The sequence below is a fragment of the Sardina pilchardus genome, chromosome 8 (assembly GCF_963854185.1).
Source record: "Sardina pilchardus chromosome 8, fSarPil1.1, whole genome shotgun sequence".
Lineage (NCBI taxonomy): Eukaryota > Metazoa > Chordata > Actinopteri > Clupeiformes > Clupeidae > Sardina > Sardina pilchardus.
Window position 1 is genome coordinate 5,694,119 of NC_085001.1, and position 16,958 is coordinate 5,711,076.

The 16,958-nt window shown below is 47.1% G+C and overlaps 1 protein-coding gene across 1 annotated transcript in view; it reads left to right on the forward strand.

Moving 5' to 3' along the window:
• The window catches only part of LOC134088496 (calcium/calmodulin-dependent protein kinase type II delta chain-like), a gene marked incomplete in the record, with an annotated part of 45,055 nt that extends 28,105 nt beyond the window's left edge, over positions 1–16,950 (forward strand). Inside the window, 7 exon segments of the mRNA XM_062542474.1 lie at positions 90–138; positions 3,322–3,411; positions 4,661–4,801; positions 8,771–8,846; positions 9,173–9,267; positions 11,242–11,476; positions 12,165–16,950. Coding sequence (XP_062398458.1) covers positions 90–138; positions 3,322–3,411; positions 4,661–4,801; positions 8,771–8,846; positions 9,173–9,267; positions 11,242–11,474 — 684 coding nt within the window.
• Positions 16,951–16,958: the final 8 nt, after the last annotated feature.

Here is a 16,958-nt window from a genome sequence, read left to right on the forward strand (position 1 = left end):
GTGTGTGACACAGGAAGAGAGAGAGAATGGGTGAGTCTGTCCACTTAATTTAGTACTAGGTACTGATTGAGTCAATATATCTTTCACAGGAGTCGTCAGACAGCAGCAATGCCACAGTGGAGGATGAGGATGTGAAAGGTGAGACACACACACACACACACACACACACACACACACACACACACACTACTACTACTCAGCTTGCACTGATCCAGATCCAGGTCAGATCAGGGCGTCATATCAGGGCCAGTTCATCAGCTCACAGGCCCGTCTGCAGTTCCACAGCTTCACGCAGCTTCAAATTCAGACACATAGGCAAACAGTTCACAAACATTTTCAAAGAGTTTTCTGTTTGGAGAGAGAAAAAGTGATTGCTTCAGTGGGTGACGAAGTAAATTTCCAGAATCAGGTGCTCATTAGGATCAAAAAGAATGCATGTCAAAAAAGAGAGAGGAGATCCGAGGCACTCGTAAAAGTCCTTTATTAAACTGTGGACCAGCCGACACGTTTCGGTCGCTTCCGACCCTCTTCAGGGCATAATTAAAATTGATGACACAGGTGCACTTAATAAGGTAGAGCTCAGTCATGTGATGTGATCATATGACTATCAACACATAACATTGTCAAGAGATACTAATACAAAGGAGATGTAAGCTAGACTGGTCTATGTAAGAATACCAGAGAATATAATAACATACAATAGTGGTATGTAGGACATAGGAACAGACAAGTACTCTCACCTACTCATAAGAGGTTGACTATGCATATGCAAACACACCAGTAAAGTTCAGTTAGACATTATGCATCACAAAATATAGTAGCTAGGCCTATGACCGCAAGACAATCACAGAAACACAGAAAAATCTAACTTATCATTGGGTCCGGAATATTTCAAAGCTTGTAATGTATCAATCCAATAGGTTTCCCTCTGAGCCAAAGTTTTCTGTTTGCTTTGAGTTTTCTGCGAACATTTGCAAACGCTCACAAACAGTTTGACGAGGTAATTCTCCACGAACACGCAGGGGTTACCGTTAAAGTGGAGTGATGTGTTCATACAGACTCAATCAAATTGAACTGCTCAGAGAGCACTTGTTCGCTATGGACGTTTCGCCAAACTTCTGTTCCTTAGTGCTTATTGTCAAACATCAAACAAATAAGCTTTTCTAAGGCACAAGCTTAAAAAATGCTGTTAACAGCCAACAGTAACTTCATGGAAAGAATGGTTGCAGTCCTCGTGGTGCTTTGATGTACGTAAATAGTTCACTTGATGGAGGAATGTCTGCTCTCCTTAGATATTTAAAGTTGCTGCTTTACTTTCCCCATTCTTTATTTTCGTAAACAGAGGCACTGGAAAGGGGTGTCCATGTTGTGCTTCCTGAAAGCATTGTTGAGCAATCACCATGGTAACCGTGGTGAGAGAGAGGGTTCAAAATGACTTTTAACTTTGGTAGTTGTTCAATGATGATTTCTGGAAAACGAAACATGTTCCGAATGGGTCGCTGTTAGTTTACAATTGCCATGGTCCGCGTACCTGAGCTAGGAATAAAGAATCCAACTACAGGGACAACAGAGGCGGTAGGTACCAGTTCAATCCGCTTGGGAAGTTAGGCAGGAGTTTAGAGGTGCCGTAAAGTTAGTGCTCCGCGCATAGGCGACCGGAGATCAATGGAGGCAACAAATGGGCTCTCCTGTCCTGTCCTGTCCTGTCCTGTCCCATAGCAAGAGGGATTGGGGGTCGGGGAGTGTTGGAGCCCACAACTGGCTCTCCTGTCCCGAAGCCAAGGGCACCTTGGTGTATTTATAACCTCCCTGTGGTGGAGAACCACCGAGAGGAGGCTTAAGCTGAAGGCCCCATTCAGCAGGGCGCCAGAGACGGCATAGTGGTGGTCACTGTGTTTAGCGTAGTGAGGAGCGCACCACACCGCGTCGCGCAACGCCACGCCAGAGAGATAAAGAGAGAGATTGGACTGAAACTTACGGTGAGAAAAGACGAATTTGGTTTTGACTGATTGTTTGTTTTGTTTGATATGTTGGCGGATGTTTGGTAGAGGTGTTGGAATGTGGAGGCGTTGTGCAGAGAGAAGTACTTGCTGCTGATTCTCTGTGTCTCTTATTGATGGTACTGTAACTGGACTGGACAGTGTCAACACCGAGTGTGCAGTCCTTTTGAAAATGCTACGCTGGAGTGAACAATTTTGATAATCTGTGTATTGTGGCGTGTAGTGAGGGACTGAATAGGAAATTAGATTATCACTAGTGATCTATCATTCCTGCGTTCTTTCTGAGATTTATTTATTTTAAAGTAAATGAAAGCATACATTACTACCCCTAAAGTGTATTTTACAGATCTTTACTAAATTAGTTATATGTTTTTTTTTGTTTTGTTCTGTTTTATTTTACAAAGCTTAATACAGTACATGGAATGAGTTATGTTTTTATTATTGTTATATATATATTTTCTTTACATCAGTGACCCAAAACATGAGCTCTTCCAGCTCTTTGCTGGTCTTTTCTCCAACATGATAGAAGTTGCTCCATAGTTGTAGTTTGCTCAAAATGTGCGTGAAGGCCATTTCCTTTGTGCCTGTTCCTTTTCCAAATGATTACATTTCAACCAATGTGCCTTGGTCATTTTGTGCAGCTTTCCTTTGGCTGATTCACAAGATCCAATATCCAAATTCTAGTATCTTTGGTGACTAGAAAAGGGTAAATTCAAATAGTGTGGGGGTTATAGAGATACTGCTATTATATTTTTGAGGATTTGATCCAGGGCTAGAAAATTAGTTCCTCTTATGGAAGAATAGGTGAAGTCCCCGATAAGGTTCCTGATTTCCTAAAAACATTCCTGGTGAAGGGACGTATGGCTTTCTCATCCGCATCATCCTCATTATCACCATCCGCATCATCCTCATTATCACCATCAGCATCATCCTCATTATCACCATCAGCATCTTCATCATCATCAGCAGCAGCATCACTATTATCATCAGCATGTGTGATAATCTGTCTCTCAAATCCCCCAGCCAATGGTAAGCAGGCTCCCAGAGTGTTCTGCAACAGGAATGACATATTAGGTTGGTCCCTCCACCCATCACCTCCACTCCTCTTTGCCTTTGCTCTTCCTCTCTAACTCTTCCTCATCCTCACCCATTCTCATCACATCTACATCTTAACTCCATTTCTTCATCTTCTCCTGTCTACTCTCATCCTCTGCCTTCTCTTCCTCCTCCTCTTCATCCTCATCCTCCCCGTGGCGCTTCCATCCTCTTCTTCGTCCTCCTCTTCATCCCACTATGCGCTGACCGGCGGTGCTGGTCCCAGGGAAGAGCGTAGATAGCGTAAGAGGCCAGTCCAGCACCAGCTCCCTGAGCGACAACACCCCCGCCCAGGGCCCGTCCCCCGCCGTCTTCTGTAAGTCAGCGCCACACCATCCCATGCGCACAGTAGCCCCGTTTACATGGACACTTCTATTCCGATTAGAAACGGAAAAACAGCTCAATCGGAATAAAAATCGTCATATAAACACGGAAGGAAAATCCTGATCCTATCAGAATTGTAATCGGAATAGAAGAGGTGGTGTAGTCCGATCCTATTCCGAATGAACGCTCATATACGCTTGTATACGGTCATTCGGATTGACCGTAATGTCTTCCCAATGAAAAGTAGCAAACAACGGCTATTCCGAGTAAAGATTCTAAAGTGCTTACAAGCGTCTGGTCGAAAGTAGCCCACGTAAACAGACGGCGCAAAAATGTTCAATCGGAATAGTTTAATCTGAATGACAAAAAACTGTTCATGTAAACGTGGCTAGTGTCCCACCATAGACCTCTGAAGTGCGCCTACAAAAAAGGAACCTAAGATGCCATCTTTGCCCATATAAGGAGATCCGGGTGATAGTTGAAGCTAATTATCTATGGCAAGTTGCCTTGTAGGTAAGCTCTGGGGCAGGAAAGATCAAAGTGTGCTGTCGTCACATACCGAAGATCACAGCACCCACTCGAGGGCAGAGGACAAAACTGTGTTGGCCAAAACATCTGCATTTCCGATCTCTTCATCCCCGCGAGAGTTAGACATGTGCGATAATTCAAAACCCCCATGTTATTTTCCCATAGAAAAAAATCTTAAGATACCGGATCTCCTTATTTGGGCAAAGATGGTAGCTTTTTTGTAGGCGAACTTCAGAGGTCTACAGTCGTGGCCAAAATTATTAGCTCTCCATTGTGAAATCAGACATAATCCTTTGTTTATTCATGAAAATTACCATTTCCAAAAATGTGCATAGTTTGTGATCATAAATGAGCAAAACAGCATGCCCCCAAAGTTTGATGATAATTTTTTACTCATGCTCTGATTTGTGACAAGTAAAGAAAAAATGTACATGTTCAAAATGATTAGCCCCCAGGCCATTAATAGTCAATAGTTTAGCCTTTCCTTGCTTCAACTGGCAACAACGTCTTTGGATAGTCTTTTGCTGGGTTGGCACATATCTCATGTGACACACCCCACCTCCCCTAATGCCCCTCCCTTCCTCCTGCCTCCCTCGCTCTGTCATAATCCATCGCAACATGACGTGGTCTTCGTTGGCCTCCTCCTCTTCCTCCTCCTTCCCATCTTCCTCCTCATCTTCCTCATCCTTCATCCGGTCCGTCTGTCGGTTCAGCGGCCACCAAGTTCTCGGACCTGCTAGGTTGTGTGCGGCGCGGCTCAGGACCTCCGATGGCCGACGGCGAGGGGGTTGCTGGGACGCCTCCGGCGGTACTCTCCACCCCTTCCCCGCCCCCTCCCGCCTCTGCCATGCAGAGTGAGTACCGCATGACCAACAGCCCCCTCCACCCCTCCACACCAACCCAACACACACCTCAGACCCCAACACCTCCACACCAACCCAACACACACCTCAGACCCCGACACCTCCACCCCTCCACACCACCCAACACACACCTCAGACCCCGACACCTCCACCCCTCCACACCAACCCAACACACACCTCAGACCCCGACACCTCCACACCAACCCAACACACACCTCAGACCCCGACACCTCCACCCCTCCACACCCACCCAACACACACCTCAGACCCCGACACCTCCACACCAACCCAACACACACCTCAGACCCCGACACCTCCACCCCTCCACACCACCCAACACACACCTCAGACCCCAACACCTCCACCCCTCCACACCACCCAACACACACCGCATGACCAACAGCCCCCTCCACCCCTCCACACCACCCAACACACACCTCAGACCCCAACACCTCCACCCCTCGACACCCACCCAACACACACCGCATGACCAATAGCCCCCTCCACCCCTCCACACCCACCCAACACACACCTCAGACCCCAACACCTCCACCCCTCCACACCCACCCAACACACACCTCAGACCCCAACACCTCCACCCCTCGACACCCACCCAACACACACCTCAGACCCCGACACCTCCACCCCAACCCAACACACACCTCAGACCCCGACACCTCCACACCACCCAACACACACCTCAGACCCCGACACCTCCACCCCTCCACACCAACCCAACACACACCGCATGATCAACAGCCCCCTCCACCCCACCCAACACACACCTCAGACCCCAACACCTCCACCCCTCGACACCCACCCAACACACACCGCATGACCAACAGCCCCCTCCACCCCTCCACACCACCCAACACACACCTCAGACCCCAACACCTCCACCCCTCCACACCCACCCAACACACACCTCAGACCCCGACACCTCCACACCAACCCAACACACACCTCAGACCCCGACACCTCCACACCACCCAACACACACCGCATGACCAACAGCCCCCTCCACACCAACCCAACACGCACCTCAGACCTCTACACCTCCACCCCTCCACACCACCCAACACACACCTCAGACCCCGACACCTCCACCCCTCCACACCACCCAAGACCCCGACACCTCCACACCACCCAACACACACCGCATGACCAACAGCCCCCTCCACACCAACCCAACACGCACCTCAGACCCCAACACCTCCACCCCTCCACACCCACCCAACACACACCTCAGACCCCGACACCTCCACCCCTCCACACCACCCAACACACACCGCATGACCAATAGCCCCCTCCACCCCTCCACACCACCCAACACACACCGCATGACCAACAGCCCCTTCCACCCCTCCACACCACCCAACACACACCTCAGACCCCAACACCTCCACCCCTCCACACCACCCAACACACACCTCAGACCCCAACACCTCCACCCCTCCACACCACCCAACACACACCTCAGACCCCAACACCTCCACCCAACACACACACCCACCCAACACACCCACCCAACAGCCCCCTCCACCCCCACCCAACACGCATCTCAGACCCCAACACCTCCACCCAACACGTACCTCAGACCCCAACACACCCACCCAACACACACCTCAGACCTCGACACCTCCACCCAACACACACACCCCCCCAACACACCCACCCAACACACACATCCACCGAACATGCACCTCAGACCCCAACACACACCTCAGACCCCAACACACCCACCCAACACACACCTCAGACCCCAACACACCCACCCAACACACACAGCCACCCAACACGTACCTCAGACCCCAACACACCTACCCAACACACACCTCAGACCCCAACACACCCACCTAACACACACCTCAGACCCCAACACACCCACCTAACACACACCTCAGACCCCGACACACCCACCCAACACACACATCCACCAAACATGCACCTCAGACCCCAACACACCCACCCAACACACACCTCAGACCCCAACACACACCTCAGACATGGCGCTCCCCAACACTTCACCCTGCACTCACCTGGAGCACCAGGGTCAGCTAGTGATGTTTCTCTCAAGTTGGGTGAATCATTTCAGTATGGGCTGTACACACATTTACATGTGCAGTGCACAAAGCATGCCATTGCTCTATATACTGTATCTCCTCTAGTTTCTCTGTCATAGCATTGCTGACTTCAAACAGAGTGGTGTGCACCAGAAACGTTCTTGTGGGGACCGAATAGTTTCTTGTTTTTTTTCTCTCTCTTTAAGGCTCCGTACCCCCTGTGTACCCTTTGTGTGATCCCTGATTTGCTCCAATACTATTATTCAGCCTCATTACGCTTGTCCTTCACTCTCTGTCTCTCTCATGCATCCTCTCCCCATCCCTGCTCCGGCCCTCCTCCACCTCGCTCCCCGTCAGTGAGCCACCTGACAGACGTGCTGAGCAGCATGAGACGGGCGCCCCCAGCCCCAGTCCAGCCCCAGCCCCCGCACTCCCACCCGGAGCCAGAGGGGGCGCCCTCTCCCCGCACCGCCCCTGCCGGCGCCCACTCCTCCCCCCCACCCCCCATGCCCCCCCCTTCTGGCACCTCCTCGGTCGCTCAGTGTGAGTACGGAGAGCACGGAGAGTGGTCATCCGGCCAGCATGAGTGCTAATCCGCTCACCCGTGTGCACTACTCTAACAGGCTGAAACGCTGAGATGCACCTTTGTGCAGTGTGTGTGTGTGTGCGTGTGTGTGTGTGTGTGTGTGTGCGCGCACGCGCCCGTGTGTGTGTGTGTGTGTACATGTGTGTGTGTGTGTATGTACGTGTGTGTGTGTGGTGTGTGTGTGTGTGTGTGTGTGTGTGTATGTGTGTGTGTGTGTAAGTGTGTGTGTGTGTGTGTATGTGTGTGTGCACGCCCGTGTGTGTGTGTGTGTGTGTGTGTGTGTGTGTGTGTGCACACCTGTGTGTGTGTGTGTGTGTGCGCACGTGCCCATGTGTGTGTGTGTGTGTGTGAGAGAGAGAGAGAGAGAGAGAGACCACCAGACCATGTGTGTGGTTTTATGGCAAGTTTGCTAACCCAGTGTGATGCACGTGTGTGTGTGTGTGTTCTGCTGTGAACTGAACGTAGAGCATGTGCTCATGGGAAGAGTGCTGCTGACTACAGTTGTGATTGACTATTTGGTGAATAAACATTGTCCATGTTTCTTCTTCAAATGTTTTGGTCAAGATATTTTGTGGCAAATGGTTTGTACTGCTCAGCATTTTGTTGTGATGGTAATTGCTATCCTGCCAACGTAACATAGATGCCTAGTGACACAGAAAATGCATTCAGGCCAGGGATGGAAATTAACGCCAGCCACCAGCCAAAGGCTGGTAAAATGCAAAAGTGGCAGCTGGAATTCGGACACAAAGTAATCAGTGGCTGTTTTTTCCTGTGTTTTTTTTAAAATTATTTTCAAAATGTAATTTCCATCCCTGATTCAGGCGCTATCAGAGACATAAAGCCCCTGAGAAGCAAGAGGCACACTCGGATATATGCAGAAACCAAGCCGTGTTGTACATGTACGCAGCACATACTGTAGAACAGATGGCTTAGTTGAACTCTTCTACTTGTGAGAAACACTAGGGCACTCATAACGTGTACATGAATACATGACAGGAGCATAAGATAGTAATTTGGATTTGCAATTCTTTCAGTTGTTGTGTATCTTGTGCACCACTGTGCACGGCACTGGTTTGTTTGTTTTTTTTGTTTTTTACTAATGAAGCCGCCTGTAATGTTCTCTATCTGACATGATATGCACTGTAAGCGGCTATGCAACTAAGTCTAAATGGTTAACATGACAGAGTCAACTGCCCTGGATTGTGATGGAAAGCATGGCTATTGAGTGATATGCTGCACCATCTGTTGCGCGTGTGTGTGTGTGTGTGTTTAAAAGAAAGGTAACCTGGCTGCCCTTTCCTCTCTCCACAGCACGCAAGCAGGAGATTATCAAGATTACTGAGCAGCTGATCGAAGCCATCAACAATGGAGATTTCGAGGCCTATGCGTGAGTCAATGTCTAAGTGTGTGTGTGTGTGTGTGTGTGTGTGTGTGTGTGTGTGTGTGTGTGTGTGTGTGTGTGTGTGTGTGTGTGTGTGTGTGTGTATTTAGCAGAATATTTACATAGTATGGTGCTGTTATATGATATGTGATATGACGTAGAATATAATTTATACATTTGCTGGTGGAAATAGACTGATTCAATTACATATATGTCAGCATACTGTAAATACCGTATGTATACATGGAGGTAATGTACTAAGCATGCAAGCATGTACTGTATCGTTGTGACATTTTGTCATGTCTTTTCTCTCCATTTTCCCCACTCTACAGGAAGATCTGTGATCCCGGACTGACCTCGTTCGAGCCAGAGGCACTGGGCAACCTGGTGGAGGGCATGGACTTCCACCGGTTCTACTTTGAGAACCGTAAGTGATCCGGAGAACAGAAACGGAGCAAGGAGCAAACTCCACCGCCCGGCCATCAATCACGCTGCTGCCACCCCCACAGATCCCAGATCCCAGCCCCCAGCCCCCCTCCGTCCCCTTTCAGCTCACTGTTTGTCCAGTTGCTTTCTGACCTTTGCTGGGGTGGAGGACGGTTCAGTGTGTCTGCCATATGTAGCCATTGGCGTTATACAGTAGCTTCACCTGACTGATTGATAGGTTTCTGAACACACACACACACACACACACACACACACACACACACACACACACACACACAGAGCACTGTTTGTTTTTATGAATGCAATCTGGTGGGGTGTTGTAACACACACGCACACACACATACACACACACAAAGAAATCAAGGGATCCCATCTCCCGTGACATACTGTAAGATGTAGTGCTGTCATGAAGACCCATTTCATTTTTGTTGACTGTCCCAACGAGCTTTGGAGCTAAGAATAGACAGCACAGCGTGCGTGTGTGTGTGTGTGTGTGTGTGTGTGTGTGTGTGTGTGTGTGTGAGAGAGAGAATGAGAAGTGTCGGGCTCTGCACTGCAACACTCGAAAAAGCTCTACCTCCAACGAAACAGCTGAAAGTTTCAGCTATGAATTGGATAAATGAGTCCTGAAGAAAGCTTCCCTTCAGGGCTGTACAAAAATGATCAACCGCTGTAGCACCAGTGCTATGAGCTAGAAAAGTTAACTCACAGCCCCGCTCCTGCAGATCTATGATCTGTATGCCCTTGACTGTGACCTTGAAATCACCTTGGAAAGTATCAGCAAAGTTTACTCTCAGTACTTGAACACATGTTCTCTGCGTTGTCATGTGTGATTGATTGACTTTCATACTTAAAATTAGCCTAGAAATCTAGACGCACCCTAGCGGCAAAAAAATATTTTTTGCCTAGCGGGATGGCACCTTCGGCTTCCGATATTGACGCCAAGGGGCTTGACCATGCGTCCTCGTTCGACATGTTGGGTGTGAGACCGTGTTGCAACAAACATAGAGAACAACATAAGATGGATGAGGCTAACGAAGCGAGCTCCTTTGAATCGCTTTGGAAGAGTTAGACTTGGGCTTTTCTTTGAAGGTTGAGCAGACAGAAGCACTCAAGTCATTCGTTTTAAAGAAGGATGTATTTGCCGTTTTGCCGACCGGCTACGATTGGTCACAAGTGCTGGCCTGTTACGTGCAGAGTAGTTTGAAAGACACCAGTTCATCCCACCCACAGGCTTCAGCTCTGTGAATGGTCCGACTCCAGACTATACATTTCTGTGTAGTTTGGCTTGCCAGGCTAACTTAAAATGGCATATCCAAAAAAACATTTTTTTGTTTGCTGTTCTTCCATTTGCATGAACTTTTTTTGCCATTATCAGGAACTTCAGTGTGTTTGTCCTCTTGGACAACTCTGCTTTCTTTGATATTTGGATATTTTCTGCAGCTGAGTTATAGATAGATAGATAGATAGATCCTTTTATTGATCCTTTAACAGGAAATTACAGTGCCACAGCAGCTTCAAGACAGACATAACACCACACATTTATACACATATATCCAGACCTAATAAGTTAATAATAAGTTAAAAATACTTAAAAACTATACTAAAGTAAAATCATTTTTGTGCATTATAGAGTCTTATAGCAGCTGGGATGAAAGATTTCCTGTATCTCTCAGACTTGCACACTGGTGCAATCAGTCTTTGACTGAAGGTGCTATTGTTCACCACCTTCAGAGAGTGGAGTGGGTGAGCGGGGTTGGCCAGTATTGAGCCCAGTCTATTCAATGTTCTGGTCCCTGCCACCTGCTTATCTAGTGAGTCTTTCTTAACTTTTCTTCTTTGACCGTCTCCCTGTTTGTCTCTCCCTCTTGTGTGCCTCTCTCTCTCTCTCTCTCTCTCTCTCTCTCTCTCTCTCCCTCTCTCTCTGTCTTTCTCTCTCTCTCTCTCTCCGCAGTGCTGGCTAAGAACAGTAAGCCCATCCACACCACCATCCTGAACCCACACGTGCACCTGATTGGAGAGGACGCCGCCTGCATCGCCTACATCCGCCTGACGCAGTACGTGGACGGCCAGGGCCGGCCCCGCAGCAGCCAATCAGAGGAGACCAGGGTGTGGCACCGCCGCGACGCCAAGTGGCAGAACGTCCACTTCCACTGCTCGGGGGCTCCTGCAGCACCGCTCCAGTGAAGGTACACACACACACACACGCACGCACGCACGCACAAACACACACAAACTCACATATATTAGTGTAACTCCGGCGAAAATTGACCAAAGGGTGTTTTTTCTGAATGAAAATACATCACATAAGCGGTGGAGTATTTTTCATCGATCAAGCTCTACAGAGCTAGCACTGGCATAAGCTAGAGCCGAAAATGACAGACAGTGGATTAGCTAAGTGCGGTGAGCCAAGCACTTTTAAAGTAGCGTTTTTCAACCAGTAATATTGCTCAAAACAGCACCAAACCTTGTCAGTGGCTTGCTCTGCCCCCAGCCCACCCCCCCTACACATAAAACGAAGCAGCAACAATGTAGTTCGCGAACCTGGTATTTATAACACTTAAGAACACTTTCCAGCTCCACTCGAAGTAAAGTGTGTCGATTATCAAATGCAGTGCAAAACAAGGGAGCCCATTGAAGATTTCATTCAAAGTTTACACAAACTATTCCTACACTTTTACCGTCTGTTATTAACTTAACTTAGGCCAAACTGCCACAAACAACAAAGTATACTAATTTTTTCTGAATGAAATCTTCAATGGGCTCCCTCGTTTTTCATTGCCGTTATATCGTTTGTATATAATTTTGTATGTCCGGTTCACAAACGTGCTCTTTTACAGTACTGGTCAGTACGACTGAGAGTCTGTTTCCTCGCAGGGCCAGATCTCCTGTAGCCACATCAGAGTGTCCAGTCCGAGAGAGTGATGAAGATGAGGATGAAGGAGTGATGAAGAGTCCAGTGTTGGGTGGTTCTGAGCCGTTAGTGCCTGGCCGTCCCGCACTGGGGGAAAACCCCCCTCCTTACCCAGCATGCACTTGTCTTTACCACGTCTCATGCCCCGAACCCCGCCCTGTCCCCCCTCCCAATTGACTCCCCACTAACCCTGGCCTCATCAGGCTGCCTCTTTGCCAGCCCCTCCCCACCCCCCGAAGTGCATCATCGCCGCCATCATCACCATCACACCAACATCAGACCATCTTTGCCAAAACACATCAAGCGTCTGTGACTCTCCCACCTGGTCCGACACCCGACCCAGCCTGCCAAAACTCAACTCAGTGGTCCGACCACAGCTACTGAAACACCATCCACCTGTGCCAGGAAGGAACCCCCCCCCCCCACACAAACCCGCGGCCCGTCCTTGGACGTCCACCGGCAGCTGGAGGACAGGGCGCCTGGTGGCGCAGAGATCCAGTGTTCCAGGCCTCAGTCTGTCAGCTGTGTCACGTTCCTGTGCGACTAGACCACCCTCGTGTGAATAGGTCCAGACACTCACATACAGTACACACACTCATACTCACACAAGCACGCACACACGCGCACACACCCAGACACTTGAAACATACATCATGTAAAGTTTGATCTGTTCACTATAATTGTTATTATTATTATTATTATTATTATTATCATTATTATTATTACTTCACGATAGCAGATGTATATGTAATTGTACAATTCATATTCTGGATGCCTTTGGTATATAATTGAAAACAATAAGACAAATCCTACTTTTTAGATAGCATGACTTTTTTCTGTATCAGTGGTGGCTGTTTTTATTGTGATGAAGTGGACAAAAAAACAGTTATTCTTTTTTTTATAATTTGTATACGCTTCAGTATGCCCTTGTCCAATACTGAATCCACTCACATGTTCTGTACACACAGTCGTTTGCCGGGAGAGCTGTGTGTGCGTGTGCATGCGTGCGTGCGTGCGTGTGCATGCGTGTGTGCGTGCGTGCCTGTGTGGATAAGAGAGAGTGAGAGAAAGAGGGAAAGAATCAGTAACAGGCAGTATATTCATAAATGTGAATGTTTTCAATTTTCTCTTTCAATCTGAACAGGCTACTTGGCTACATGGGTGTTTATCATCTTCAGTTATTGTTGTGAAGAACACACATCTGACTTTGGCCTTCTGAAGTGTAACTTTAATTAACAATCCACTCTTGACTTCGTAGCCTAACAGTGAATAGGTTTGGTCAGGATATTTTGAAAATAGGCTTTATTTTAAGACAGACTTTATGTGAGATCCCTCTAGACTGGCATTTGGCAGTAGGTATGCATTACCTTATTCTCCATCAGACAGAGTCCATTATCCAAATCCTTGTGCTGGTTGTTCAAGAAAAGAGGGGGAGCTTTGCATCCTCACTCCAAATCAGACCGTATCACAGCACTGCAGACTACGACGGACCAGTCAGTTTAGATCTCTGGTTCAGAGGGAAGCAACTTAGTATAAACTAAGGGAAAAACCAGAAGATGTAAAGGGATAAAACTGAAGTGTGTGTGTGTATGCGTGTGTATGTGTGTGTGTGTGTGTTCAGAAGTGCAGTATTCTCTTCAGGGTTGTGCGATGCTGAATGTCGGGGCTCTATGTAGGAAGCGATGTCACAAGTGTGAGGATTTTATCACATGGTGCATCAGTGCTCTTGTTTCTTATGCCTGAGTGACTTCATGTTTTAAGTTTTCCTCTTTTTTTCGTCTTTAATATCATTCATTTGTGGAATATCTACTTATTGTCATAACTATGATTATTATTACCAGCTTTGTGTGTGTGTGGGTAGGGAGGGGGTGTTTTTTTTTCTCTCTCTCTCTCTCTCTCTCTGAAGCAGATATAGCTTTTTTGTTCAGTTGTTTTGAGATTGTGTCAGGTGAAGCAAAGGACACGAGAGGGCCTCACTGCTCCACGTTGATCCCACATGAGGGAGGAGCGATGTGTCGTTGTAGGAGTGCTTGCTTTTGGAAAGCAGCTTCGGAGGCTCTGTTTGGTCTGAGGGCGCGTATTGCCTTCTTTACCCTGGTCCACACAAGAAGGGCGAGAGGGCAAGGCGTTCTTGTTGGAGGAGTGCTCTCAGCTGGAGAGCAGCTTTTTCAGGGCCCTTTTGGTTGAGGGCGCGCGTTGCCTGCCGATGAAGAGATGCGTGATGTGTGTGCCAGATGGAAGGTGCTGCAGGGTCAGGGCTGTGCTCGCGCTCTCCTGTCTCTGGGACCGCTGCTCTTTATCCTGCAGCCTGCAGCCCAGAAGGAGACATGCAGATAGTTTTGGGCTAAGGGGACGCCCCAAGGGTTTTTTTTTTCTTTTTTTGTAAGCGAGTTCCCTCCAAGAACGCTCTCTGTGTTTTAGGGGAACATGTAGGTAAACAAGGGACACCCCCACCCCATAAGAAGAAAGATAAAGAAAGATATTTATGAGGAGAAGCGTTAGGCGGGGACTTGACTGACTCCGTTCTCCATGACGACCACAGCTCTACTGTGATGCGGAGTTCCGCAGAGGAGCTTCTTTGTGGCGGGACAGGCACACAGCATGCGGATTGGTTTGGGCATGGTTCTTGCCATATCTGCCAGAATCCATTTGGAGTGAGACCGCATGGGAGTGACCCTCACCTGACTGGCCTGTCCAGGGCAGATGGACTCAGTTTTGTCAGTTTGGTCCTCAGGTTTTTATTTATTTATTTATTAACTTATTGTTTTATCTTAACATCTTGAAGTGATTATTTTTGGTGTCCTTATTTGTTTTTATTTTCTTTTGTTTCTCCGTCCCTCCCCTTCCGTCGCTTGTACAGCTTTTACTCAGTAAATTCTGTTCCATTGAGTGGACCGTGATGTGTGTTCATTTACCAACTGTTCAGCTCCACACTGTCTGGAGAGCTGACACAAGCGTTCAGTTTGATTCTTTGCTACTGTGTTTTATGTGTTTTTTTCTTTTGTTTTTTTCCTATTTGTTTTCTTTTTAGAAACAGAAGGGAGCTTCAGTGACAAAGTACAAAACCAAACGAACTGGTCTAATTAACCCGTTTCAATTTCAACCGCAGAAACATATCATCCCTTGCACCCCACATCCCTCCCTTTACTCCCCAGCCACAAGTTCGACCACATCACACTCATGTCTCCAGCATTGCTTCTCTTTTCAGTTATTTGTCCTGGTGTTAAGAGTGCAGAGAGCGAGCTCACTTTGCTTGGCTCTGGGACTAATTCTTTGATTGCTATTGCTGTTGGAGAAGACGTGCTCTGACGTCTCACAGGAGGAGAATCAAAAGGCTTTGAATCAATCATTGGTGCCGTATGTATGACGTCACCGGTCACACCAGGGGGTTGGCGGTAACCTGTCCCCCATTGATCGCCTCTCCATCTCCCTCAATCTCCAGCACTTTGCCCTAAACCCACCGGGAAAAAAAAAGAAAGAAAAACAATGGAAAAAAACAGCATGTAAAAAATGTACCTATGTTCTTCTCAGTGTGTTCAACATTGAAAAGCATTTTTCTCTCTCTCAAAGAGTCCAGATGCACATTACTAAGAAGACAGTACAGCATTTAAAAAATTACAGTAAGCAAAGCGTCTGTAGCTGGCCTTTCTTTGCATGACAAGTCAACTGGACACTAGATTTGGTGTTTCTTTTTTCCTTTTAACCTTTTCATTTTCTATTGAATGCTGGTTAACTGAACCTTTCTCTATCTATTTTCTGAGCTTTTTAAGTGCATAAAATATTTTTGTCTCGAGATTACTATTATCATTATGATGACGATGAAGCTGTGTATGACTATAACAGTGATGAAGATGAAGGTGACATAAAAAGTGTTACAGCTATTCTTTGGCATGCTTTTTTTTGAGGGGGGGGGCAAAATCAAGGCTCCTTGTTGTCTTTGCAGGTCCTTTGCATTGTAGTGTCGATTGTCAGGGTCTGCAATAACTTTATAACCATGCTTCCTCTCCAGACCATTTTAATGTATAGATACTTTAAGATAAAATGAAAGATTTGCAGTTCCCAGTAGTACTGCTCGCTAGGGAACTACACCTCCCCCTAAAAAAAAGGCACACTTTGCTGGAAATGTAATGCACCGTAATAGGCAGCAGCATAGTAAGGCCATAACTTGACATCTCGTCAGTGTCTCAAGAATGCAAGTGTGTGGATTTGCCAATCGAGTTATTTAATTATAGACTACACATGGATCTGAAGACTCTTTCCCCTTTCTGTGTAGAACTTAAAGAGCTCCTCCAGAAATGTAGTTTTTTTTTTTTTTTTTAAGTCACTGGCTCAGTAGCTGTTTGTGTCTGAGGAGATACTCTGATTACTGTGTTTGTGCAAGAGCTCTGCAGCTGAATACAAATTCTTGAAATTGTAGCTTTCTTGTTAATGCTGAGAGACCATCAAGTTTCACAATTAAGACAAAGCAACAGTGAGTATGGGGACATGCCAGTGGGTAGTATTGCACCTCTTCCAAAACCTAGATCAGCAATATTGCAGCTGCTATTCTGTATTTTATAATTCTATATAAAGTTCTACATTCTATAGTTCTATATAAAGTCCTGGTCATCTGCATTGACAACACTGAGCTAAAACCTCTTTTTTTCCAGTCTGGCATTTCTTTCACCTTGCTCTTCAGTTTAAAAAAAAAAAAAAAAAGGAGAAAAAAAAAGAACTTGTATAAAAATAAAAGTTTCCTCTGAAAGTTGAGTCTTCAC